Raw genomic sequence first — 26827 nt, 5'->3', positions numbered from 1 at the left:
GAATCATAAATATTTGTAAGCATCTTTGATTTGGGATGAACTTTAGAATTAACCATAGATGCAGGCCTTCTTTCTGAAAAGTAAGTGGTTATAAATATTCCTATGACTTTTCAATAACATATTCTAGTATTTTAGTATCCATTTGCAGATGTAAAAATTGAATAATAATATTATGGGCATTCCCAATATTTAGAAAGTCTCTTCGCCAACCTCAATAGTCAGAATGAGGTAAGAGGAGGCAAATTTCCAAGCAATTCAAAGAAAATAATTTGTTTTGAACAAACTGAATATTTTTGATCAAGATAAGTCTTGTTCTCTAACTAAAATCACCAGTTAATTGCATCTCTACTTTTAATCAAGCCACAAAAATCTAACTACTCAATGTTTCCCAATCAAAGGAATCAAGAGAAATAATTATGAATTATATAGAATGGAATAAGTTAATCGAATAAAAAATAGTTTCAGACGGACTGTTATTTCCTATATTTATTTGGATGCTTTGTAGAGTTCAACTCCAATATTTTTCAATTTAAATGGAAAAGACACAAGACACAGAATTATGTTTTTTAGGTAATATAAGGTAGTGAGAAAACTTCTGAAAATTGTATCATGAAAAAAACTGTGATCAGTTCAGAGTAAGCATTTAATTATTTATCACATGTACATAGCTTATCAATTTCTTTTTTTTTTTTTTTTTTTTTTTTTTTTTTTGAGACGGAGTCTCGCTCTAGCCCGGGCTGGAGTGCAGTGGCCGGATCTCAGCTCACTGCAAGCTCCGCCTCCCGGGTTTACGCCATTCTCCTGCCTCAGCCTCCGGAGTAGCTGGGACTACAGGCACCCACCACCTCGCCCGGCTACTTTTTTGTATTTTTTTTAGTAGAGACGGGGTTTCACCGTGTTAGCCAGGATGGTCTCGATCTCCTGACCTCGTGATCCGCCCGTCTCGGCCTCCCAAAGTGCTGGGATTACAGGCTTGAGCCACCGCGCCCGGCCAGCTTATCAATTTCTATAGGAAAATTGTTTCAGACTGGTCACCTAGATACAATGGGAGTTTTATGAATCTTTTAGGTCTCTACATTATTCAACTTAATGTGCGAGTGCAGGGTAGGGAGGGTCATAAGGATTCTCAAAAGAAATTTCATAATCACTTTTCCATCTCTGGCTACTTTCATTTGAAACTGAAGCTCTCCTAAAACTGAACTCAGATAATATAAAAATAATTTATGGTATTCACTTGCCAATGATCACCGAAATTTCACCACCTTATTATCCAGTTTTACGTTGCTTGCTCTGTGATTTTCTGTTTGTTTTGTTTGTTTATTTGTTTTGGCTCCTTCATTTTAGCTTTTTATCTTAACTTGCCCAACTCACTTGATTAAAGATCATGCTTGGACTTTCATTCCTGGCTTCGAACTCCAAGAGCTCCAGACTCATGCTTTGCCTCTGGCCCTGGTAATGACCACCACACTCACTCCCTATGGCATTCCTCCCACCAACTCCCAGATTAGAACACACAAATTATGCAGTGTTTTCCTCCTGAACAGTAAAAGTCTGGAGCACAGAAAGACCCCCATATCCACAAAGCAGAATTCTTCCACTTGAGCATTATTGACATTTTGTACCAGATAATTCTTATTGCGGGGACTTGTCCTATTCCTTGTGGAATATTTAACAGCGCTAAAGCCATCACTGCTCACTAGATGCCAGTAGCACTTTTCCCAGTTATGACAACTAAAATTATCTCCAAACATTGCCAAAATTGCCTGGGGATAATCACCCCAATTTGAGAACCACCGCTATCAAGAAATAAGAGTGTGAGAGGAGTAAGAGGGATTTATCTATTTATATACTATTGTCAAACAATCACAATGCGTAACCAATGTTGTATGTGACCTGAGAAACACAGAGAATGGTAAGGCACAATTTTCATCCTCATGAAACTTGCAATATAGTATAAGAAATGAAAACAAATAACTAGCACACAGAACTGGAAGACATGAGAATTAACGATCTGTCAATATGCATCCAGAGAAAGGAAAACAAAACTCTCCTTGGAGAAATCAAGAAGGGTGCTTGGAGAATTGATCTTGGAGAAAAAGCAGGATTCCAGAAGCTTTTAGGAGGTTAATGTCTTAGACGGAGAAGAAAGAGAACATTAGAAATCACTCTCCAGAAAGAATGTAAATGGTTTTGAACTCTGAAAGGTTTGGACAATGTTTGATTCATTACAAGGAGTCTTTTTATTTGGCTTCGTTTTATTTTTGGTCAGGGGAAATGACATAATGAGATAACAACGGTCTCATGGCTCCCTCTTCTCTTGTTTTTATATTTAACTCTTCTTTCCCACTTCCACCAGAGATTGGAGAGGAAGAAATGAGGAGTTTGTGATCATTCCAATAAATTGTCCAGAGCATTTTTGTTGAATGAAAGTGAATCATCATGTAGCTTACTGTTACAAAATTGTTATTTGTATTATTTATATATTTATAATTTGTTACTATACAAATAAAATAGCTTAAGAAATAGTCTGAAAAATTTACCAATTTTAAGAAATGAGCTAAAAAATGTTTAAGTTTCTGTGAAGTTTGGATGAGAAAATAGCACTCAGGTTTTACTGATCTGTAAACTGACAACACAATATAATAAGAAAGACAAAGGAAATAACCTTGTCTAGTCTGTTTAGGACATTGGCTCTTAAACCTTTACGAACTTATGCTTTCTTTTCAGTATATAATAGAAATGCTAGAATTTCTCCCCAGAAAAATACCATAGGCACTTATTTATAAAATGTCATCTAAAACTTCAGGGTTTTTCTGACTTTCTGAAACCCTTCATGGCCCTTCTAGGCATCCATAGTTCTCAAGTTATAAGACCAAGAAAAAACCAGTTACAGAATACAATATTTAGAGCATTGCTTCAGAGACCAAAGGAGCAGCCAAAAATCCCTAAAATACCAAATGGGGAGGTTTAGAAGCTGAAATCCCTGGGATCTTTATAAATACCTAGCATCATTTTAACTAATATGAAATAGAAAAGGAATTATCCTTTTCTATTAAAGTTCTAAAAGTTTAAAGTATTTTTATTCAACGGAAAATTGCTGTATGTCTTAAGAACAATATATGTTAAAAAACAACCTGATAAACTTAAGCTAGTAGTTTAACCTCTCTGAGCTTCAGTTTTATGGGGTTTTTTAAATAATGAAATATTGGACTATGTTATTTTGAAGCCCTCTGTATGTCCTAAAATTTGATAATTTAAACAAACGCATCTATGTCTAAAAAAATAACACCAACAAATAACTTCTAAAAATGAGAATTGCTACAATTATTCCCAGAGTAACATATTTTCAGGAAGTGATTCAAAGCTAGACGTCGTCGAATTGCCAAATGGCTGAATTTGCAAAAGTAGGCGATAATTAAGTCGTTATGCTCAACCCTTACTAAATATTAATGAATTCTCCATGACTTTGAATTGGAAGGGTTTTTTACATGAGAGGTTCTGACTGGGCTGTCGGAATGATGAATCATCTCTCACTCAGAGGTGGTCTTCCCCACCTCCAAGGTACTCATAGGCACTACCAGGAAATTTATCTGTGGTTGACTGTGTTGTACTTGGCTTTTGACTATTTTTTTAAAAAGGAACTTTCAATATTGATATCACCATCCTTTAGCCTGCAGGAGCAAAAGATTTTCACTGCAAAAAAGGGCTTGACATTAAAAAAAAAACAGTGCACTCAGCCAAGGCTCCAGTCATCTGCATGCACTCACCATTTGTGTGGCTTTACATCTGGCTGCACACATGCCAGGGCCTAGGATCAGAAATGCATCTGGGGAGCAGAAGCTGGTCAGTGTAGTCCTCTCCACCCACATTTGTTGTTTGTTTTTGTAACACATGTTAGGCACCAAAGGGACAAACAAGGGTAAAATGGTTTTATCCTTTCTCATCTGGTTCTCTGCCATAGATACAAAGCCCAACAAAAGCATCAGATTTCAATGTCTAGACTGCTGAGGATCCCCACTTTCTTGTTCTCTATTCTTCACCATTCTTCTTAACAAATAGTTTTCCACCAAGTAGAAAGCAATGTAGTCCAATCAAATAAAGGGTTATTCATCTGTACCTTCTTCCCAGTTCCTGGTTATTAACAGTGTATTTGTGGGATAATGCTTCTTGTGCTTTATTTCATAGGAACATATTCTCTTAAGAACTATATATTCATGGTAGTTTAAACTCCTGAAATTAAAAACACAGATAATCTTTGGCATATAAATGAGCTCCATCATATGAATTAATCAAAACTTCTGCTGTTTGGAGGTCAAAATGTATCTCTCATGGAAATAACTTTAAAAATATTGGATAGGACCTTAGAGAAAAGGAAGGCAGAGAGAGAGAGAGGGATGGGAAGAAAAGAAAAAAGAATGAAGGAAGGAGGAAAGGAAGGAAGGAAGGAAGGAAGGAAGGAAGGAAGGAAGAAGAAAGGAAGGAAGGAAAAGGGAGGAGGGAGGAAGGGAGGGAGAGCTAAATTGACACATAAAATATAGTAGACATTCTTTTGCATGCAAATGTTTCTGTCTGTTCTGTAATGGAAACTGGAAATCCTTTAGCAGCTGGGCAACAGGGAGAGAGGCAAGAACTGTCTCTTTCAGGTGGGTAAACAATGTGCCTAATGGAGAGATGTTGATGGCCTCTGTCCCAGAGAAGGATAAGTTTTGACATGTGGCAACATTGCCACAGCTTCCATTTCAAGAGGTTACACGATGCCACAAGCTGAATATGGTATGGTCACCCTACCCGTTCACATTTATTGAACAACTGTAAATTGGGTGTTTTAATCAGAGACTGCCAAACAATAATTAAACCCTGCTAGATAAAGAGTTTTGAATTAGAAATATGTCTGAGACTTAGGCAATCTATTATTTTCCAGTTGGCTTAGTGAGCATTTATGGACATTATTAGCAATTTGTTCTGTTTAAGTTTTTAACTTAAATTTTTCCCAACATTCATAAAATTAGAGAATAACAGAATAAATTTACATATCTCCATCATTTTGTTTCAAAACTCAAGATTTTGATTTATTTGCATCAGTTATCCTTTTTTTCTTTCTTTTTTCATTGCCAAAATATTTCATAGCAAAATCTGGATCTCCTGTCATACATATTTCAGTTATACAACTCTAAACAAATGCATCTTCTAACACAATGGCAATACCATTATAACTCCCAATGAAAATAATATTTTTCCTATCATCTATTAATAACACCCTGCTTATAATACATTTTTCTTTATTGCCTATAAAATGTCTTTTATGTTGGGTTTGTTCAAATCAATATCTAAACAAGGTGTACACCTTAAATTTAGTTATGTGTCTTAAATATTTTTTCATCTTAAACAGTCCCATCTCTCTCTATTTCTTCCCACACCACTGACTTACTATCAAATTCATATCAGTGTCATAATTGTCAGTGACTATTTTTCCCTTTAGCATCATTTAACTCATTTCTTTATTCCTCATATGTCCTGCAAATGGAAGCTAACCCTAAAAGTGAGTCATGTCTTAAAATATCATGACAATGTATTGATTTTTTCATTGGTAGGCTCTAACAAATCAGTTTAGATTGTGAATAAAGAAAAGTAAAATATCTTGATATCTGCCATGGTTGGTGGAAGATCTCAAGTTGTTCAATATTATTAATATAACATACCAAATGTCTTACATGTGGGCTGCTGTACTTTTTTCATGACAACAACCTGGTTCCTATGATTTTTAGAATTTATAGACTCAGAACTAGGGGATTCTTACTAAGAAATGTTGTGAGAATTAATTAGAAAGTTAGGCACTAGATATTGAAGTAACTTTAATTGTGAAAAAAGGCCCTTTTACATATTTGACTTTGAATTGCACCTCTAAGATGTAATGGTAGACGATGCCTTGAAAGGTAAGAGAAGATTTAGTATTCTATTTGAGTAAGTAGGATCACCCTAATGTAATAGATTACTGATACAATATTAAGTTGTTGCTGCATGGCTGATTACAGGGTGAAGTAACTCCAGGAAACATAACACAGTGTTTTCACTCTCCTGGTAATGCCCTGCTCTCATAAATAATCAAAGCCATAGTTGAAAGGCAAAAACTATAACACAACATGAAATCTAAGGGAATTGTGCCTTGGTGATAGTGGTATGTAATACAGTAACATTAATAATCTTCAGAACAACATTATTATGTAGATATGTTACTATTTCCATTTTAAAGATGAGAAAATTGAGATATGAAAACCTAGTCATTTCCCCAGGATCACACAGTAATAAGTGGAGATTCTTGAAGCTGAACTGGAAGTCTAGCTCTTAACCATGACACCATACTCACCATGCTGCCTCTCAGAATAGAGTTTTGAGATTACTATTGTCTTTATATGAATTCCAGATTGCAGAGGAACTTTTTTCCACTCTCTGATACCAACCCTGAAACTTGCAATGTCTCTTAATTTATGTGAGTTTCTAATGTGAGTATTTATATACTAATACACATTTAATGATAACTATATGTATAAGTATTCCTTCTGTTTTAAACAGGTCATCAATAACCTTGGTCCTTTGGAACTGATTCTTAATACTCCTAGCCATCACAGGGTTCATCATGGTAAGGAAGTTCTATTTCTTCTCTCTTTTCCTCTTAATTTCTTTAAAAAATACATTATTATTTGCCTTACTTCATTTAATCACAATCCCCCAATATAGTCAGCACATGTTTTACAAATAAATATAGTTTCTTCTTTTCTATCTTCTTTGGTACAAGCCTCATCTCTAAAGTATGAACTGTTGGGGTGGAGTGAGGGTTTTTATCTATCTGACTTTTGGCTTTTTCGTTCTACCTAAATCTTAGCTCCATTGTAGTAGAAAATGTTTAACCAGCTGAGGAGATGCACATTTTATGTTTTAAAGGATTCTGTCAAAGGCTACTCCTTGACCCAGTGCTGAAGGTCATTCCTATCTACAGGCAGAGAGTTAGTGGTCTTGAAAACTGTTTTGATTTAAGGAGAGCACAATAAACCTTCCTGCTTAAGGCCTTGAACAATCTCAGTATAAGCTGCATTTCCCTGACAAGGAGAAAATCTCAAGTGGCTAGTGCCTAAGGTTTAAAGACACCAACTTAAGTAATAACAAAATTGTTCACATTGTGTACCCCGAGCCCTGTATAGCAATGTGCATATCAGCATTATTTGTGACGGAAAAAACAGAAATAATTCAAGTGTTTTTCAGAGGTAGAACAGATAAATTTTATATCATACATGTAATGGAGAATGATATAACAATGAAAATGCCCACACCATTGCTATACGCAACAACATGAATAAATCTCACAAACAATACTGAGAGAAGGAAGACAGTAAAATAAATATGTAAGTAAATGCTATTGTTCTGTTTTTATAAGTTTCTAGTCTTCCTCGGCAACCCTGAATCCCTGAAGCCCTGCCTTTCCAAGAAGGGCAGGGCCCTATGTTTATGGCAGGGAGCTGAGCAGAAGCACAGGCTTCCACAGGAGGAGAGGCCAGGGCAGAGAGCACAAGCGGTTTCCTCTTAGAAACTCAACAGTCATTCTCCAACTCCAGGGAGGACAGAAAGTCCCTGATTTATGATGGTTCGACTTCTGATTTTTCGACTTTCACAATGATGCAAATGTGATACATGTTTGGTAGAAACCCTACCTTAAGAACCTATATAGCCATTCTATGTTTTTACTTTTGGTACCGTATTCCATAAACCATGTGAGATATTCAACACTTTCTTATGAAATAGGCTTTGTATTAGATGATTTTTGCCTAAGATTGCAGGCTGATATAAGTGCTCTGAGCGCATTTAAGGCAGGCTAGGCTAAGCTATGATGTTCAGTAGATGAGGCGTATTTAAAAACTTTTTTTTTTAATTTCCTTTTCTTTTTTTTTTCTCGAGACAGTCTTACTCTATCGCCCAGGCTGGAGTGCAGTGGCACGATCTCGGGTCCCTGCAAGCTCCACCTCCTGGGTTCAAGCAATTCTTCCGCCTCAGTCTCCTGAGTAGCTGGGATTATAGGTGCACAGCTCCACCCCCAGCTAATTTTTGTATTTTTAGTAGAGACGGAGTTTCACCATGTTGATCAGGCTGATCTCACACTCCCTGACCTCAGGTGATCCGCCCACCTCGGCCTCCCAAAGTGCTGGGATTGCAGGCCTGAGTCACCACCCTGATTAAAAGCATTTTTGACTTTCAATGTTTTTCAATTTAGATGGTTTATTGGGATATAACCTCTCCGTAAGTCAAGAAGCATCTCTAATTAGTAAGGGAGTGGAGAAGCCCAGGGGATTATACACTTGCAGTTCCTTCCATATAAAAGGAAATAGAAGGAGCCGAGAAGAACAAGTCCACATTACAAAACGAAGCAGATGCTATTTCCTCTGACTTCATTTTCCCACACCCCCACCTGCTTATATCAGGGTTTCCCAACCTCAGCACTGTTGACATTTTGAGACAGATACTTCTTTGTTGTGGAGGATGTTCTGTGCACTGTAGGAAATTTAGCAACCTCACTGGCCTCCACCCATTAGATGTCATTAGTATCCCCTCCCAGGTGTGGCTACCAATAATGTCTCCAGAAATTGCCAGATGTTCCTTAAGGGGCAAAATACTTCCCTACTAATTCAGAACCATTATTTAAACCATGTATATAGCAACAGTGTCTGCATCTGTTCAGCCAATCTATCTCTACTTTTACACTATGGGAGATTTTTCCTTGTATCTGTGCATTCAAATGTGAGGTTGCATACATGGAAACCATGAAAAGGAATGGGAACTCAGGATAGTTGAGTTTCTTGGGGTTGTGGTTTGGCTAATTAATTATTCTTTTTCTTTAGATTTACAGTCATATGGATATCATCATGTCTACTTAAGTTTTATAAAAAATGTATTAAATACATAATAACCAGTTATTTATATTATAATTTGATTATTTGGCAGCAGGAAAAATATATATGATATGAGTTTTGAAAAAATTAAGGGGAGTTTATTTTTTACTATGGCTTTTATGATCTTAAAAAAACTAGTCAAGTCTCACTCTAAGTAGAAAATTTCCTTCCTGAAACAGATGCAGAGAAAAGGGATAGAGAGACATCCCATCAAAAATTTAAAATAAAAACACATTTACACACATTGTTTCCTTATTTTATTTCTTATTTATAATTTTTGATATCATTTCATCCTTAATTTTTATTTAATGGTCCTGAAAAAAATTATTTACATTTATTCCATTTATATTGAAAAATGGTGACAAGAAAACATACATATAGCTTTAAGAAAACACTTCCCCTTTTTAGTATAATTAATTGAAAAATAAAAATAAAAATTCCTTTATTAGAGAATAAAATCTGATGTTGTAAATGAGAAGACATTTCCAGGGAAATCATACTCTTGCTTAAATCTGAATTTTATGAATATGTTCTAAAAACAAGATGAAGGTATCTCAAAAAGCATAACTATTTTTCTGAAAAAAATATTTTCTAATATTTTGTCTCATAGGCAGAAATCGTTATTGCATAGACAAAAATTTTGCTGGTGTTCTTATTATTTGGGATAGAATTTTTGGTAAGTAAAATGTATTAAAATCAAAAAATTAAATCATCTCCCTCAATTACAGGAAGCCAAATCTCATATCCTTAATATTTATCTTCCAGGGACATTTGAAGCAGAAAATGAAAAAGTTGTATATGGCTTAACACATCCCATTAATACATTTGAACCAATCAGAGTGCAGGTAACATACTTGTTTTTTATTTTTCTGCATTTATATCATTTCATAAATCTTACAGCTAAGAGAAAAATCAGCTGTTGAAAAGTGATAGTATATAACACTAACCTGAAAAAAGTTTTTAACTATAAAAAATTTAGAAACAACTCTATTACACAAGCAAAAGGTTGAATCAAATCAGGCAAAATACATTTTAAAATAACTAATTTTCAGATATGTCTACTGCCTAGAATGACAAAGAAAGTGGCTTCTAAACATATCCTTTCTCAGAATGGACCTGAAATATATTCATGTATTCAGTAGAAGCAATAGTAACATGTATAATTAAGGCTGAACCCACAGTAAGAAAAATATTTGCTTCCAGGATGCATGACTCTGGTTAGAAATTCAACATGAGGGCTTTGCGTTACTCTTCTTGGACCCAAGTGTCAGGAACTATTACAGATTGGTTAAGTCTGTACATTACCTCACTTGCTAAGACTTGTCGGACTGGACCAGTTTTCTGTTAGACATGTGGTACTGGTTGTTCATTGGTCTCAATGGTTGGCACTAGAGAAGTCAGGAATGTCTGTGAAGCTCCGATCTGTCAGAGTCAGACCACCACAAATACTCCTGGGGTTAGGCACTCGTAAATGAGAAAAAGATAAGAATACTTGAAAAGCTGAAGAGGTTGGTCAATGAATGACAGCTCTGTTCAGGGGACTGGTTACAACATTCGGTAAGTGAGGAAATTACTGGCTCATGTTGGGTCAGCTTTTCCAGACTACTTTGAGTTTCACTGAAAGTTGAAATAACAAAATTGTTGACATCTATTGGGCTTCTACCATGTGCACTGCTAACAGCGCAGCAGAAAAATATTTAATGTAGCTATTACTAAAACCTTATAAAGCAGTGGCTCTTTTCATTCCCATTTTCTGGTGGAGGAAACCAAGGTTCCCAGAATTTAAATAATTCACCCAAAGTTACAAAACTTGTTAGCTCTAAGCTTAACCAAGGTGGGTTGAAAGCTAAGCCCAAGACTGGCTGAATTCAATTTAACCTATACACTGTGCTGCCTCTTTACATAAAAGGCCGTAACAGATTGCCTTCAGTTGTTCAGTGAAAGGTATTTTTATCTCCTCGTACACCAAAAGAAGAAAGGTAATTATCTCTCTTCTTTCTTCTCAACTACATGGCATTTCTCTCTGTGTCTCTATCTTGATTAGACTTACTAAGAATATGATCCATCTCTCAGGAGAATATAAGCAAATATTTTGGATCCTTTCTTAATAATAAGCTTTGTGTAAATAAAACCAATTGAGAAAGAGTACATTGAAAGCTACTTTTTCTGCATATAGGAGTTGTCTCCTTATTGCAGTCATTAAAAAAGAGATAGACAACTTCATCTCTATCCTCTAGGGCAGAACTTTATAAACTTAATGTGCATGTGAATCAGAGGATCCTACTAAAATGCAGATTCTGTTCAGTAGTTTTGTGGTCTGTTCCAAGATCCTGTGTTTCTAAACAAGCACCTATATGATGCCAGTGCTGCTGGTTGGTGGGTGATTTCTTTCAGAGGCAAGGCTTTGGGAGTGTACAGTCTTGCTGAGGAAAAGGGGGTTTATAACTGAGATAGAATGAGAAAGTGAATATTAAATACAATAAGAACTGCACAAATAGTGGGGTGATTAGTATTTTGAGAGGAATGGTGGTCAGAAAATCACAAGTATTTATGAACAGCTGCTGAAACTGTGTTAGGTTCAATTCTCCAGGTCTTTCCCCTCACGTTTCCTTCAGCATGGTAATTGTCACTAGTGGGTCTAAGGTTTAGTGTTTTACATGTTCACTTATATTGTCAGAAATGTCAAGCCGGCAAGTTGTGATAATTAAGAATACGTGAACTTATAAAAACATTCACTTATTTTCACCTCCATTCCTTTATATACAGGTAAATTTCTCACCTATTCTGCAGAGGCATCAAAGCAACTTAGGACGACTTCCAACAGACATAGGGTTTTGCTTGTTTGTTTGTTTGTTTTCCTTATTATTAGGGATAAATAATTCACCTTGCCCTCCTTTGGCATCGTACATTTTCAGAGCACTGAGAAATAAATAAGTGAAAAACAATATTTTCTTTTAAAACATTACCATGTAGTTTTCATGGCTTGTGTCCAGAATGATAGAAACAAAACTGTAATCAGTTTCCAAAATTACAAAACAGATAAGTTTATTAATGTACATTATAAGTTCTAAGCACATTAGTTTTCTATATTATTATTATTGCAAAGCTCCAGGCTATGTTTCAGCCTAACATTTACCTATTCTTCAGATCTATTCCATTAACCCATTTATGCCTGAGGTTGCAATTTTTTTAATTTTTCCAATTAGATCTTGGTGGTGACCTTGAGCAGTAGGATATAAATAATTCCTACATGCTTAGCATTCCAATAATGGAACACTAGGCATAAATGGTTATGTTCTAAATTATTTCTTAATTACTTCAGATTCCTTGTTATGATATTTTAAGCAATTCTTCAGTTATTTTTTATAATCTTAATGGTCCAACTCATTAAAAACACAATGAAAATACTAGCAAAATCACAAATTCTGATAAAGTCAAAACTTCTTTCTCCATTAATTTATTTCTATAATTATCATAGAACTCGTCTCTAGAGTCTATAGCTGATGCTCAACCCCTAGGAGTCTTTTTAGTCTCCTGGTGCATTATGATCATATATATGTCATAAATAGCAAACATTTATTGAACACCTATCACATGTGGGCACACTTTTAACTTCTTTTTTTTTTTTTTGAGACGGAGTCTCACTCTGTCACCCAGGCTGGAGTACAGTGGCGCGATCCCTGCTCACTGCAAGCTCCGCCGCCTGCTGGATTCACACCATTCTCCTGCCTCAGTCTCCCGAGAAGCTGGGACTTCAGGCGCCTGCCACCATGCCCGGCTAATTTTGTGTGTGTGTTTTTAGTAGAGATGGGGTTTCACCGTGTTTGCCAGGATGGTCTCGATCTCCTGACCTCGTGATCTGCCCGCCTCAGCCTCCCAAAGTACTGAGATTACAGGCGTGAGCCACCGCGCCTGGCCACTTTTAACTTCTATCCATGTCAAATGCATGATATTTAAAGAATGTGGGATTCCTGTTATGTGACTTAAGGGGAACTTTTGCCTCAGTTAGCAAACTTTTCGATCTCTAATTACAGAATATGGACTGTTTAATATTCAGAAGTCTAGTATCACAAACTACTCAGAGTATTTTTATGAATATGTGTTGTCTGTAACACAATATAGTAAATAGAGATTTATATTTTAAAATTTTAAACAGATATTCAATCTTTATATGTTTCCATGTTCAACTTTTGTATCCATTGAGCAACACTTAAAAAAGGTGTCATTGGCCGGGCGTGGTGGCTCAGGCCTGTAATCCCTTCGGGAGGCCGAGGCTGGTGGATCATGAGGTCAGAAGTTCAAAACCAGCCTGGCCAACATGGTGAGACCCCGTCGCCACTAAAAATACAAAAATTAGCGTGGAATGGTGGCATGCACCTGTAATCCCAGCTACTCAGGAGGCTGAGGCAGGAGAATCACTTGAATCCGGGAGGCAGAGGTTGCAGTGAGTCAAAGTCGCTCCCCTGCACTCCAGCCTGGGCAACAGAGTGAGACGCTGTCTTGAAAAAAAAGAAAGAAAGAAAAAGTGTCCTTAGGGAAGGATGTTGAGGGCACAGGGTGCTAGTTAATTCTATTAGAAGCAAATCCTCTTAACTCATTTTTTTCTACTTTGCTGATTGTCTAAACAATTGCCCTGATTTTACATTTCAAAATTACAGTTTTATTGAACTTCAGAAATACTGACAAAAACACACTTCATGGTACACAGTGCATAGAATAGACTACAGCACGGAATGCAATTACACATTAATTTCTATTGCTCTAATCATGCATAACGTATGTGTTAATATATGTAAATTACCTTGAACAATAAAACATATACATAATCTTTGGTATTTATTCTTTCTGTCCTATTTATCTTATTTGAAATAAGCTCTTTTTTATTCTTTCTAGTTCCATCACTTGTTTTACATATGGACTACATTCTGGGCTACACCTGGATTCTTCAATAAGTTTTCTGTCATATTTAAAGGACCAGGATGGGGTCCAGGTAAACCAAGACTTGGTCTAAGTGAAGAAATTCCAGAGGTAAATAGAGTTCACAGAATTGGAGATGGTGGAGATTAGTCTCATATTGTCAGGTCTACAGCCAGCCTGTACATGTGCTATTTTCATGCAAATCTGTAAAAAGATGTTCCCCCGGTCAGATGCAGTCCTGTGGTGCATAACTTAGTGAGTGTCCACCAACTATGTGCCAATTAAAGTAGTGCCTTCTCCCAGGTGAACACTGCCTTTTACCTGGGAGCCCAGATTGTGGAGCAGAGCTACAGAGGCTGGTTTTCATATCCACTTGAATGCTTGCCTTTGTGTAGAGCATAACTTCACAAATACAAGCGGCTCAGACACAGAGTCCTAGAACACTAGAGATGGAGGGAACCTTAGGAATGAGCCAGTCTAACCTTAACTCCACTCACGAAGAAATGAGGCCCCCAGAACAGATGTATCTAAAGTCACATCGAGGCAGTATGGATTTTGGGTCAAACCATAACTATATTCATTTTATAGTAGAGTAGAAGAATTAAATGCAGAAACCACATTGAAAACCAAAAACAAAAAAGATAGATGTTTAAAACAGAGGAACCCAAATGAAAAACTCAGTTTTCACCCAGAATTACTCTTCTGGGAAAGAAAGAGAAGTTTCTTTTTAATCATTTAGAATATAAGTTGTCATTTCTTATCAAATAAATGTTATGTATAGTAATGCAGAAACAATAGGAAGACTAAACTACTCTTAATTTCAAGGATGATACTATGTGTATAAAATTAGCCTGTGATGTTTCAAGGAAATAAAATAAAATAACAGGTTTTATTTAAACATTACTATTTTGAAAAAATCCTAATCTAAGTAATGACATTTTCTCATTCAGTTACCAAAGCTGCCTGGAATAAGTTTCCCAGACACTTTTGTTTATGTTCACAATTAGTAGTGTAACATCCGCCAACTTGATATAGGTAAAATAATTTTTATATTTCAACTCCAAAAACCTGTTTACTATGATCCATTTATTGTTTTTCTTTTTGTCAATAGATAACTCAAAGTGAATACTGTTTTTAAAGTTATATGAGTCCTGGAGTCTGCATTAAAAAATAGATGTGTAGCATTTTGGGGAAACTCAAATGCTGGAGTAAAAATGTAGTTTATTGGAAATAATTTTTCTAAAGTTTCCAATAAATAACTTTACAAAAGTTGTTTCCAACAAAATAGTATTTTTCTTTGAAGTATAATTACCTACACTGCCAAGATTACCTTCTCTCTCTCTCTCTTTTTTTTTTTTTTTTTTTCTTTTTTTTGAGACTGTCCCCCAGCTCCAGGTTGGAGTGCAGTCATGCAGTCCCGGCTCACTGCAACCTCTGCCTACTGGGTTCAAGCAGTTCTTCTGCCTCAGCCTCCCGAGTAGCTGGGATTACAGGTGCATGCCATCACGCCCAGCTAATTTTTATATTATTGGTAGAGATGGGGTTTCACCATGTTGGCCAGGCTGATCATGAACTCTTGACTTCAAGTGATCCGCCCACCTCGGCCTCGGAAAGTGCTGGGATTACAGGTGTGAGCCACCGCGTCTGGCTACCTTCTGTTTTTTTCTTTTACTTTGCTTTTGCCGTCATATGTGATCATGGACATATTATCAAATAGGAAAGATCCATCCCATTCATTTTGACTATCTTTATAATTTGCACATTTTGCTGAATTAGTTCTTATGCTGCTCTTTAAGGCAGACTACATCATAATTGTCATGCTTTCAAAATGGGGAAAAAAAAATCCTAACTTACAGACAAGTTTCTATTTTAAAAAATTATGTTGGCCTTTTTAAAAAAAAATAGCAAATACATTTTTTCAAATATCTCTCTTAGTGTGAATTTCAGTAAGAGAAACAAGTCTGGAGCAATATAAAGGAAATGGTTCTTTCTTGTCTACCTAGGTCACTGGGAAAGATGTTCCTTTCTCATCGTCTGCATCTCAGCTATTAAAGATATACACAGTTGTACAGTTTGCTCTGATGCTAGTGTTTTATGAAGAGACGTTTGCAGATACAGCTGTAAGTAATATCCATTTTAGATAGTGTGAGAACATTATCTGTTACTTTGTTTGAAAATGAAAATAAGCTCCCATATTAAGGTTATGGTTTATTCTTCTCTGTAGTTGTCTGCTGTAATTTTGGCAACGTCTCACATTTAAACAGGTAAAACAAATCTTCTAGACTACTAAATGTAACTGAATTAATTCTATCCAAATTGCTTCTGTGTAGTATGTTCACCAAGTGGTATACTGTTAATTTGTGTGATAAATAAGAAATTATTTGCCATCAACAAATTTTATTACAATTACAATAAAAATACTTCAGAATTAAATGTGTGGGAAAGCATACTTTTCAGCAATTTCAACATATTTACCTTCATTTAGAGAATTCCTTGATAGAATTACTTTAAAGGGTTTCAAGGTAGAGTTTAATTCCTTTAGTCTGACCTTTCTAAAACATTCAGAATATTCCGATTTGTCTGGTGCAAATAGAAGAGCAGTAGACCAGGATTAAGTTCAGGGATCGCCACTTTGGGGGTCACTTGTTTGGCCAAAAAAGAATACGTATACTACCTAGATTTTGGAAAGACCAAAAATAACATAAAGTATATGAAAATATGCTGTAAATTGCAAACAAAAAAGAAGAGAAAAACAGGTATTTTGTTTTGTTTTATAGATTTATTTGTATTATATTTTTCATTTAAAATTTTAAAATCGTTTAAAAAGGTACGTGAAAGCAGTAAGGTAACTAAATCGAAAGTAGGTAAAGTGAAAAAGAGAATCACAGATGAGTTTTTTAAAAATGCTGTTTTCATACCTTGTTACCAATAAAATATGCACCCTCTGGAAAACCTCAGTGAATCAGTAATGTTGAAGGTTACACAGTAACTCTATGAATAATAGTTGTATTGGAAAGAAACAGAGGTGGAGCAAAGTGGTGGTTAAGATACTCTTATTCTTTAAGGCATATAGGACACTTAAAATTGATGGATGAAATATACAAAAACATAATTCTTTTTTTTTTTTTTTTTTGAGACGGAGTCTAGCTCTATCGCCCAGGCTGGAGTGCAGTGGCCGGATCTCAGCTCACTGCAAGCTCCGCCTCCGGGGTTCATGCCATTCTCCTGCCTCAGCCTCCCAGGTAGCTGGGACTACAGGCGCCGCCACCTCGCCCGGCTAGTTTTTTGTAGTTTTTAGTAGAGACAGGGTTTCACCGTGTTAGCCAGGATGGTCTCGATCTCCTGACCTCGCGATCCGCCCGTCTCGGCCTCCCAAAGTGCTAGGATTACAGGCTTGAGCCACCGCGCCCGGCCAACATAATTCTTAAAATGCACAGAACAGCTGGAAAAAATTGAAGGACACCTAAGGAGCTAAAAATGTTGATGATATATTAATCCAGTGAGACAACTGATAGCTATCAGCTATATATTCTGATAGCAGTCCTAGCTGTTATTTTTAAAGTAATTAAAATAAACTTCTAAAATATAAAAATTCATAACTAGCATGCAAAAATCAATGACTTGCATAGCAGCTTAAACTAATGCATTAAAAGACAGACTAAACTGAGGACTGGCGTGGTGGCTCATGCCTAATCCCAGCACTTTGGGAGGCTGAGGAGGGCAGATCAGGTCAGGAGATCGAGACCATCCTGACTAATATGGTGAAAACACATCTCTTTTAAAAATACAAAAAATAATTAGCCGGGCGTGGTGGCAGGTGCCTGTAGTCCCAGCTACTCGGGAAGCTGAGGCAGGAGAAAGGCGTAAACCCAGGGGGCGGAGCTTGCAGTGAGCCGAGATCGCGCCACTGCACTCCAGCTTGGGTGACAGAGTGAGACCCCGTCTCAAAAAAAAAAAAAAAAAAAAAGATGAACTAAATTAATCATCCATTGTACAGTGCTAAAGGCAATAAAGAGATTAAAAACATGGAAGAGATGTTATCTTCAGATATGAAGAGCTGTGGAAAAAGCCTAAAAAGAAAAATACAGCAATCCAGGAAAAAAACTTAAATGAATAAAGATAGGATTAACAGTCAGTGAATACAGATAATAATAAATCATTTTCAAAGAACAATGTGTATTATTGATAGGCATCAGTCTATCTACTCAAAAACTCCATCATAAAAGAAATTAATAAAGAATGTATGCTGAAAAATGAATCTAATCTAGGATTATCATTAATAATTTCAATATAAGACCTATGGAATTATTTTAATTACTTAGGCACCTTTAATTAAAATAATTAATTATTTTAATTAATTAGGCATCATAATCTAAGTATGATGATGCCACTGTAACAGTTCTATATGTTCCATATGATTTATATACTGAATTATAAGGAAAGAAGTCTTCTTGAAATAGGTCCTCAGAAGGACTTTTAGGCAGGAGTGTCAAGTGGGACTTTTCTTTATTGTATATGGCAGAAATTCAATGTGGAGTGGATTTATTAACTAACATTACTGAAAAGTTTGGGACTATTGCTTCTTTAGACAGTGCTGGAACCAAGAGGGCAAATCATGTCATCAGGAATGTTCTTTCCTTCCTGCAGCTATGCTTTTCTCGGGGCAAATTCTCCTATAAACTGTGACGCTTCATGGTGGCAAGATGGCTGCCAACTTGCTCTAGGTTAAATACTGCCATACAAAGAACCCCACAAGTGAAAATACCCAAATTGAGCCTGACGTTATGGCTTGGTTTATCTGTACATCACTGAACGATTCTATGTATGTGGTCTTGGATTATGTACCCAACCTACGAATGGGAGGGCAGGGTCAACTATACAGGATCCACATGGTCTATGAAGAAGAACGGAGTGACTTGAAAAAAAAAAATGAGGTGATATATTATAGAAAAAAGGAAATAGGCTCAAGTAGGCAAAAATAACAAATGTTAGATCTATATAACATAGCAGATGTGCTCACACATAAGTATGTGATTTGAAGTTGTTTTCAAAAAAAAGCATTTAATCACTTATAAATACCTAGTGACATATAAACATGCCTGTAGGATAACATTTTCATTAAGATATCTATGGTAGGAGTGCCCATTAGGTGTCTTCTACTCTAAAAAAACAGAATATTCAATTAAATTTGTCTGGAATATGGCAAGTGTTTCCAGGATTGATTACTTCAGCAGTTCAAACATGCAGCACTTCTAAAAGGGCTTCTCTAATTCCTTTGGATTTTGTCATCATAAAATAATTACAATAACTCCAGTCATCCTGCCCTTATAGCTTTTGACCAAAGGCAGTAAATTCAATACTTCTAGAGTATCTTGTTAATTTTATTTCATTTTATTTAAGAAGGAAAACACACACAGAGACACATTTCTTCCGAGCAAACTTCCTTTCATGCCTCATTTCTCAGGACATGCCCACACTAAACCAATAACTAACATCAGGTCATGAATTAACCATGAGTGAATTATACCAAGTATAATTCTTGCCCTCAGGATAAAGTGGTACTCACTTACCTCTGAGCACATTCCTCATATATACCTGGACAAAATCAGCACAGTCTTAGTACAAAATAAATGGAAGATATCTTTTAGTTGGGCATCTGATAGTGTATACAATGTGTCCTGCTAAATAGGTTTTTGGAAAGTCGTGATAGAGATTATTGAATAGTGCATTGAGAAAAGCCATCTTAATTTTTTTAACTTTTATTTTAAGTTCGGGGGTACATGTGCAGTTTTGTTACATAGGCAAACCTGTGTCATGAGGGGTTTGTTGCATGGATTATTTTATCACCTAAGTATTAAGCCTAGTACCTATTAGTTATTTTTCCTGATCCTCTTCCTCCTCTCACCCTCCACCCTCCAATAGGCCCCATTGTGTGTTGTTCCCTTCTCTGTGTCCATGTGTTCTCATCATTTAGCTCCCACTTATATGTGAGAACATGCCGATATTTAGTTTTCTGTTCCTGTGTTAGTTTGCTAAGGATAATGGCCTCCAGCTCCATTCATGTCCCTGCAAAGGACATGGTCTCATTCTTTTTGGTGGCTCCATAGTATTCCATGGTGTATACTTACGACATTTTCTTTATCCAGTCTATCATTGATGGGCATTTAGGTTGATTCCATGTCTTTGATACTGTGAAAAGTGTTTCAATGACCATATGCATACATTTAACTTTGTAATGGAATGATTTATATTCCCTTGGATATATACCTAGTAATGAGATTACTGGGTGGAATAGTATTTCTGTCTTTACGTCTTTGAGGAATTCCACACTGTCTTTCACAATGATTGAACTAATTTCCACTCCCACCAACAGTGTAGAAGCATTCCTTTTTCCCAAGAAGCTCACCAGCATCTGTTATTTTGTGACATTTTAGCAGTAGCCATTCTGACTGGCGGGAGATAGTACCCCATTGTGGTTTTGATTTGCATTTCTCTAATGATCAGAGATGTTGAGCTTTTTTTTATATGATTGTTGCCTGCATGCATGTCTTCCTTTGAAAAGTGTCTGTTCATGTTCTTTGCCCACTTTTTATGGGATTGTTTGTCTTTTTCTTACAAATGTGTTTAAGTTCCTTATAGATGCTTGATATTATACCTTTGTTGGATGCATAGTTTGCAAAACTTGTCTCCCATTCTGTGGGTTATCTTTTTACTCTGTTGATAATTTCTTTTGCTGTGCAGAAGCTTTTCAGTTTAATTAGATCCCATTTGTTAATTTTTGGTTTTGTTGTAATTGTTTTTGGCATCTTCATCATTAAATCTTTGTCTGTGTCTGTTTCCTGAATGGTATTGCCTAGGTTGTCATACAGGGCTTTTATAGTTTTAGGTTTTACGTTTAAATCTTTAATCTATCCTGAGTTAATTTTTGTATATACAGTAAGGAAGGGGTCCAGTTTTAATCTTCTGCATATGGCTAGGCAGTTATCCCAGCACCACTTATTGAATAGGGAATCCTTTCCCCATTGCTTGTTTTTGTCAGGTTTATAAAGATCAGATAGTTGTAAGTGTGCAGTTGTAGTTCTGAGTTCTCTATTCCATTCCATTGCCCTGTGTGACTGTTTTTGTACCAGTATCATGCTGCTTTGGTTACTGTAGACCTGTAGTATAGTTTAAACTTGGGTAATGTGATGTCTCCAGCTTTGTTCTTTTTGCTTAGGTTTGCCTTGGCTATTTGGGTTCTTTTTTTGCTTTCATGTGCATTATTCACAATAGCAAATACTTGGAATCAACCCAACTGTCCATCAGTGACAGACTCAATTAAGAAAATGTGGCACATATACACCAGGGAATACTATGCAGCCATAAAAAAGGATGAGTTCATGTCCTTTGTAGGGACACGGATGCAGCTGGAAACTGTCATTCTCAGTTCATAAGAACAGAAAACCAAACACTGCATGTTCTCACTCATAGGTGGGAATTGAACAATGAGATCACTTGGACACATGACTGGGGCCTATTGTGGGGAGGGGGGAGAGGAAGGGATAGCATTAGGAGATATACCTAATGTTAATGATGAGTTGATGGGTGCAGCACACCGACATGGCACATGTATATATATGTAACAAACATGCACATTGTGCATGTGTACCCTAGAACTTAAAGTATAATTTTTTTAAAAAGTAGTTTTTTTCTAATTCTGTGAAGAATGACAATGTTTGTCTAGTTCTGTGAAGAATGTTTAATAGGCGTAGCGCTGAATCTATACATTGCTTTGGGCAGTATGGCTATTTAAATGATATTGAATCTTGCTATCCATGAGCATGGAATGGTTTTCCATTTGTTTGTGTCAATATCCAATTTCTTTGGGTAGTGTTTTGTAGCTCTCCTTCTAGAGATCTTTCCCCTTCCTGGTTATCTGTATCCCTAGGCTTTTATTCTTCTTGTGGCAATTATGAATGGAGTTCATTCCTGATTTTGCTCTCGGCTTGACTGTCATTGGTGTATAGAAATCCCAGTGATTTTTCACATAATTTTTGTATCCTGAGACTTTGCTGAAGTTGCTTATCAGCTTAAGAAGCTTTTGGGCCGAGACCGTGGGGTTTTCTAGATAGGGAATCATGTCATCTGCAAATCTGGATAGTTTGACTTCCTCTCTTCCTATTGTTGCCTTTTGTTTCTTTCTCTTCCCTGATTGCCCTGCCCAGAACTTAAAATACTATGTTGAATAGGAGTGGTGAGAGAGGACATCCTTGTCTTGTGCTGGTTTCAAGGGGAATGCTTCCAACATTTGCCTATTCAGTATAATATAAGCTGTGGGTTTGTCTTATATGGATCTTATTATTTTGAGACATTTTCCTTCAATACCTAGTTTATTGAGAGTGAACAATATGAAGGGGTGTTAAATTTTAGAGAAAGCCTTTTCTGCATCTATTGAGATAATCATGTGCTTTTTGTCTTTAGTTCTGTTAATGTGATGAATCTCATTGACTGATTTGTGTGTGTTGAACCAACCTTGCACCCAGGGATAAAGCCTACTTAATCATGGTGGATAAGCTTTTTGATGTGCTGCTGGATTTGGTTTGCCAGTATTTTGTTGAGAATTCTTGCATTGCTGTCAGTCAAGGATATTGGCCTGAAGTTTTTGGAATAGCTTCAGTAGAAATGATACCAGTTCTTTATACTTCTGGTAGAATTCGGCTGTGAATCTGTCTGGTGCTGGCCTTTTGTTGATTGGTAGGTTATTTGTTACTGCCTCAATTTTAGAGCTCACTACTGGTCTCTTCAGGGTTTTAATATCTTCCTAGTTCAGTCTTAGGAGGGTGTATGTATCCAGGAAATTCTTCTAGATTTTCTAGTGTACGTGCATACAAGTGTTCATAATATTCTCTGATTGTTGTTTGTACTTCTGTGGGGTCACTGGCAATATCCTCCTTGTTGTTTTTGATAGTGTTGATTTGAATCTTCTGTTTTTTCTTTATCGATCTAACTAGCAGTCTTTCTACTTTATCAATGTTTTCCTCCAAACAGCTCCTGGATTAGTTGATCTTTCAAATGGATTTTCATGTTTCAATCTCCTTCAGTTCAGTTCTGATTTTGGTTATTTCTTGTGATATCTTTGGGATTTCTTTGCTCTTGGTTTCTCTAGTTATTTAGTTGTGATATTAGGTTGTCAACTTGAGATGTTTCTAATTTTTTGATGTGGACTTTAAGTGCTATAAATTTCCCTCTTAACACTGCCTTAGCTGTGTCCTAGAGATTCTAGTATGTTGTGTCTTTGTTCTCACTAGTTTCAAAGAACTTCTTCATTTTTGCCTTAATTTCATCATTTACCCAAAAGTGATACAGGAGCAGATTATTCAATTTCCATGTAATTATATGGTTTTGAGTGAATTTCTTAGTCTTAATTTCTAATTTGATTGTGCTATGGTGTGAAAGACTGTGGGTTGTGATTTCAGGTCTTTTGCATTTGCTGAGTAGTGTTTTACTTTCAATTTTGTGATTGATTTTAGATTATGTGTCATGTCATGAGAAGAATGTAAATTCTGTTGTTTCTGGGTGGAGAGTTCTGAATGTATTTATCATGTCCTTTTGGTCTAGTGCTGCGTTCAGGTGCTGAATATCAGTGTTAATTCTTTGTCGGGATGATCTAATATTCTCAGTGGGGTAGTAAAGTCCCCCACTATTATTGTGTGGGAGTCTAAGTCTCTTTGAAGATCTCTAAGAACTTGCTTTATAAATCTGGGTACTCCTGTGTTGGGTGCATACATATTTAGGATAGTTAGAATTTCTTGTTGATTTGATCCCATAAAAGGACGGAGAAAAGTCTACCAAACAATTGGAAAACAGAAAGAAGGCTGGGCTGCAATCCAAGTTTCTGACAAAACAGACATTAAACCAAGAACACCCATTTTAATTTTAACATTATTTTAAAACTTTAATGATTGGTGTTGTCCATATATATTTCTTTTTTGTGTGTGTTCAAAGTTGGTAACCAAATTATTATCCATATAGGAACCCCGACTTTAAACAATAGGTAAATTTGTATGTGCTCTCTGTCCAAATATGTATTTTTTTAAATAAAGGAAAAGCCACAGGGAAACATATGATAGAATTGTATTATTGTAGCAGAAAATGATGATTCTTTTTTCCATTTTGTGAAGCAAACATAGGAACTAGGATACTATGGGGCCAGAAGTTTTTGGAAAATATAATGATTGGACATATAGTTACTGTTTGTTTTTCTTACATGTGCTAGAGCTAATGATGAAACAAATTGCATATTGTACCAGGTTTATTTGGCTTTTGCCTCAAAAATGACAAAATTTGAAACAAGAATTTCTTTTTGGACCAACGCTTTTATAACAGTGGCATGAACCACATCACTCTTGACAGTGCACACCTACACATCAAAACACCAAAATGCTTAGACTTCATATCTGTTTAACATAAGGTCTCACTGATTACTTTGTTTAATATATTAATTTCACTGATTACTTTGTTTAATATATTAACTTAATATTTTCACCCCAAATAGAACTAAAATGTACATCAATAATAGAGCTTACACAGTTGAATGAGACAAAAATAAAAGCCGGGTCATCTGTGTCTAAATACCCAACTCTTGATATACTGACCAATGTTGAGTACAGTTTGCATTATTGATTTTTATTAGTTATATTAAATAAAATCTCTAAATAAATTATACTGATTCATAGAAACAAAAGATGGAGATGTACTCATTTTAAGCTATGTGAGCCTCCATGCTAATTTTGAAAAAGTGGCCATTAACATTTGAATGCTTGGGCATGAGCGAGTGCTTCCTGGGTAAAAATGTAGTGAGATGCTGTGTACATTAAAAGATATGACTTACAGCATGGTTTTCACAAGATTTCTCTACTGTCATGAAAAAGTATATGAGAAACTCATGTCGATATATTGACAAAGAGAAATATCAGGTGTTGAAACCCTTTTCAAACTGAAATTAGACTTGGAGACAGCTTCATTCCTGACACAAATTAAATTTGAAAGGTGCATTTGCTTGTTTCCCACATGTGTTTTTCTTTGCTGAGAACATGCTGTGTTACCAGGAAGAAAGGTTGCTTATTTGCAAAATTCTATAGTGCCTTTCTCGTCTCAGGGATGTTTAAAAGCATACAAAGACATTAAAATCCAACAGCAATATTTTTTTCCAGATTCACTGTAGCCAATAATCACACAGAAAAGTTGTGGCTGACTTGTAATTGGGGACCCTACTGTGGTACCACAGCCTTTTCTGTTTATGCATATATTAGAGAAGATAAATACTTGCTTGTTTTATGTATGCAAGTTCTATATAAATAACTTTGGGAGTCAAAAAAGCAATTTGATGGCCACCACAAAGGCATAAGAGACACATTCCTTTCTTACTGAAACTTGCAGAGCATACATTTAAATATATAGTGTTTCGTTTAGCGATATGACCCACGGACTTTTATGTTGATTTTGGTTTAGTAATGCTTGAAAAATCAATTCCTCAGCTGCCAGGGTCCACTTCCTGGGGTGATATCATGAATACATGTTTGAAATAAAAATACGTATTGCACTAGCATGTTCTACAAACCAAAATTGAAAAGGCAATTCTCTTTTAAATAATAGACACACAAAAAAACAGTTTGAATATTCAATAAGGTCTTGTAATAGGATATGTAATAAAGTTACTGCAGATACATTTGAACACAGATTACTTTGATGATATACTTCAAGTTAACAGGGCATCTGAGAGTATCCAATATAAATTTGGAAACATTTTTATGGTTTTTAATTCCCCTGAATGCCACGCTCTGTAAAACATTATGGGCACTACAATTTTGTAACTAATGTTTTCATGCTGGCATTTTTAATAAACCCACTGAAAAAACCTTCCGTAAAAAAATCAATATTTTTTGGTCTACTCTCATAGCAGAGAGTGTCACTTGCACAAATTAGATCTAGTTTAGGTTCTACATGAAACCTTTCAAGTCAATGTCCAGGGTATACTGTTTTGCTGTAGTCTACCCCCTTGGGATTTCATGTCGTTAAGATTTTAGGTGGTAACTAAGGTAATGTGGGGAAAAAAAAGAAATGTGGGCCAAAATGAGCATCAATTATAATATAAAGCCATGAAATGAATGTAATGAATTTGAAAGCTACCTTTCAAATAAGCATAGACTACAGAAATGTAGAAAATTGATCATTGTATTTTCCTAAATGCATTATTTTTGTCCACTATATTTAAATATATTAATAAACTGGGAAATTACACATTGAATAGTGTCATATGCATCAAATAATATAATGTTAACTTTGAAATTAAATATATCTTTATATCACTATTAGTCTTTTCTAATTTGGTGAGTATCAGGCAGCTTCTTTAAAAGTTATCATATAACACAATCAATGATAACCTCCTCATAATTTAAATTACAATCTCACTTTGATTTATTAAGTATATTTAAAAATTAAGCAATTTAATCCTGCTTTGGAAACTCCAGTCTAAATGCACAGTTCTTTGGAGTTACATTTCCTCATTAAAAGTATTCCACATAAAGAGGCCAAGCACAGTGGCTCATGTATGTAATCCTGCACTTTAGGAGGCCGAGGTGGGTGGATCACTTGAGATCAGGAGTTTGAGACCAGTCTGGCCAAGCTGGTGAAACTCCATCTCTACTAAAAATAGAAAAAATAGCCAGGCGTGGTGGCAGGTACCTGTAATCCCAGCTACTCTGGAGGCTGAGGCAAGAGAAGCACTTGAACCCAGGAGGTGGAGGTTGTGCAGGAGCCAAGATTGTGCTATTGCACTCCAGCCTAGGTGATAGAGCGAGACTCTGTCTCAAGAAAAAAAAAGAAAAAAAAAAAGCGATCCATTTAGAAAGAGAGTCTGGTGGGTCTCTCTGAAATGATCTTTTAACACCTTTTCTATTCTGTGTTTTGGAAAATAATGGAAAGGTATGTAGTTC

The 26827-nt window shown here is 35.9% G+C and overlaps 1 protein-coding gene across 2 annotated transcripts in view; it reads left to right on the top strand.

Annotated features, from left to right (window-relative positions):
- AGMO (alkylglycerol monooxygenase) overlaps positions 1–26827 on the top strand; it is a 357556-nt gene that overhangs the window by 159377 nt on the left and 171352 nt on the right. For both annotated transcript variants that reach the window (XM_033193230.1, XM_033193229.1), the window contains exons 6-10: positions 6571–6637; positions 9547–9612; positions 9702–9781; positions 13830–13964; positions 15857–15973. In XM_033193230.1, the coding sequence (XP_033049121.1) occupies positions 6571–6637; positions 9547–9612; positions 9702–9781; positions 13830–13964; positions 15857–15973 (465 nt within the window). The remainder of the gene's footprint in view (positions 1–6570; positions 6638–9546; positions 9613–9701; positions 9782–13829; positions 13965–15856; positions 15974–26827) is intronic.

This window comes from Trachypithecus francoisi, unplaced genomic scaffold (genome assembly GCF_009764315.1).
Source record: "Trachypithecus francoisi isolate TF-2019V2 unplaced genomic scaffold, Tfra_2.0 Lachesis_group4, whole genome shotgun sequence".
Classification (NCBI taxonomy): Eukaryota; Metazoa; Chordata; class Mammalia; order Primates; family Cercopithecidae; genus Trachypithecus; species Trachypithecus francoisi.
This window is presented reverse-complemented; position numbering and strand designations above follow the sequence as displayed.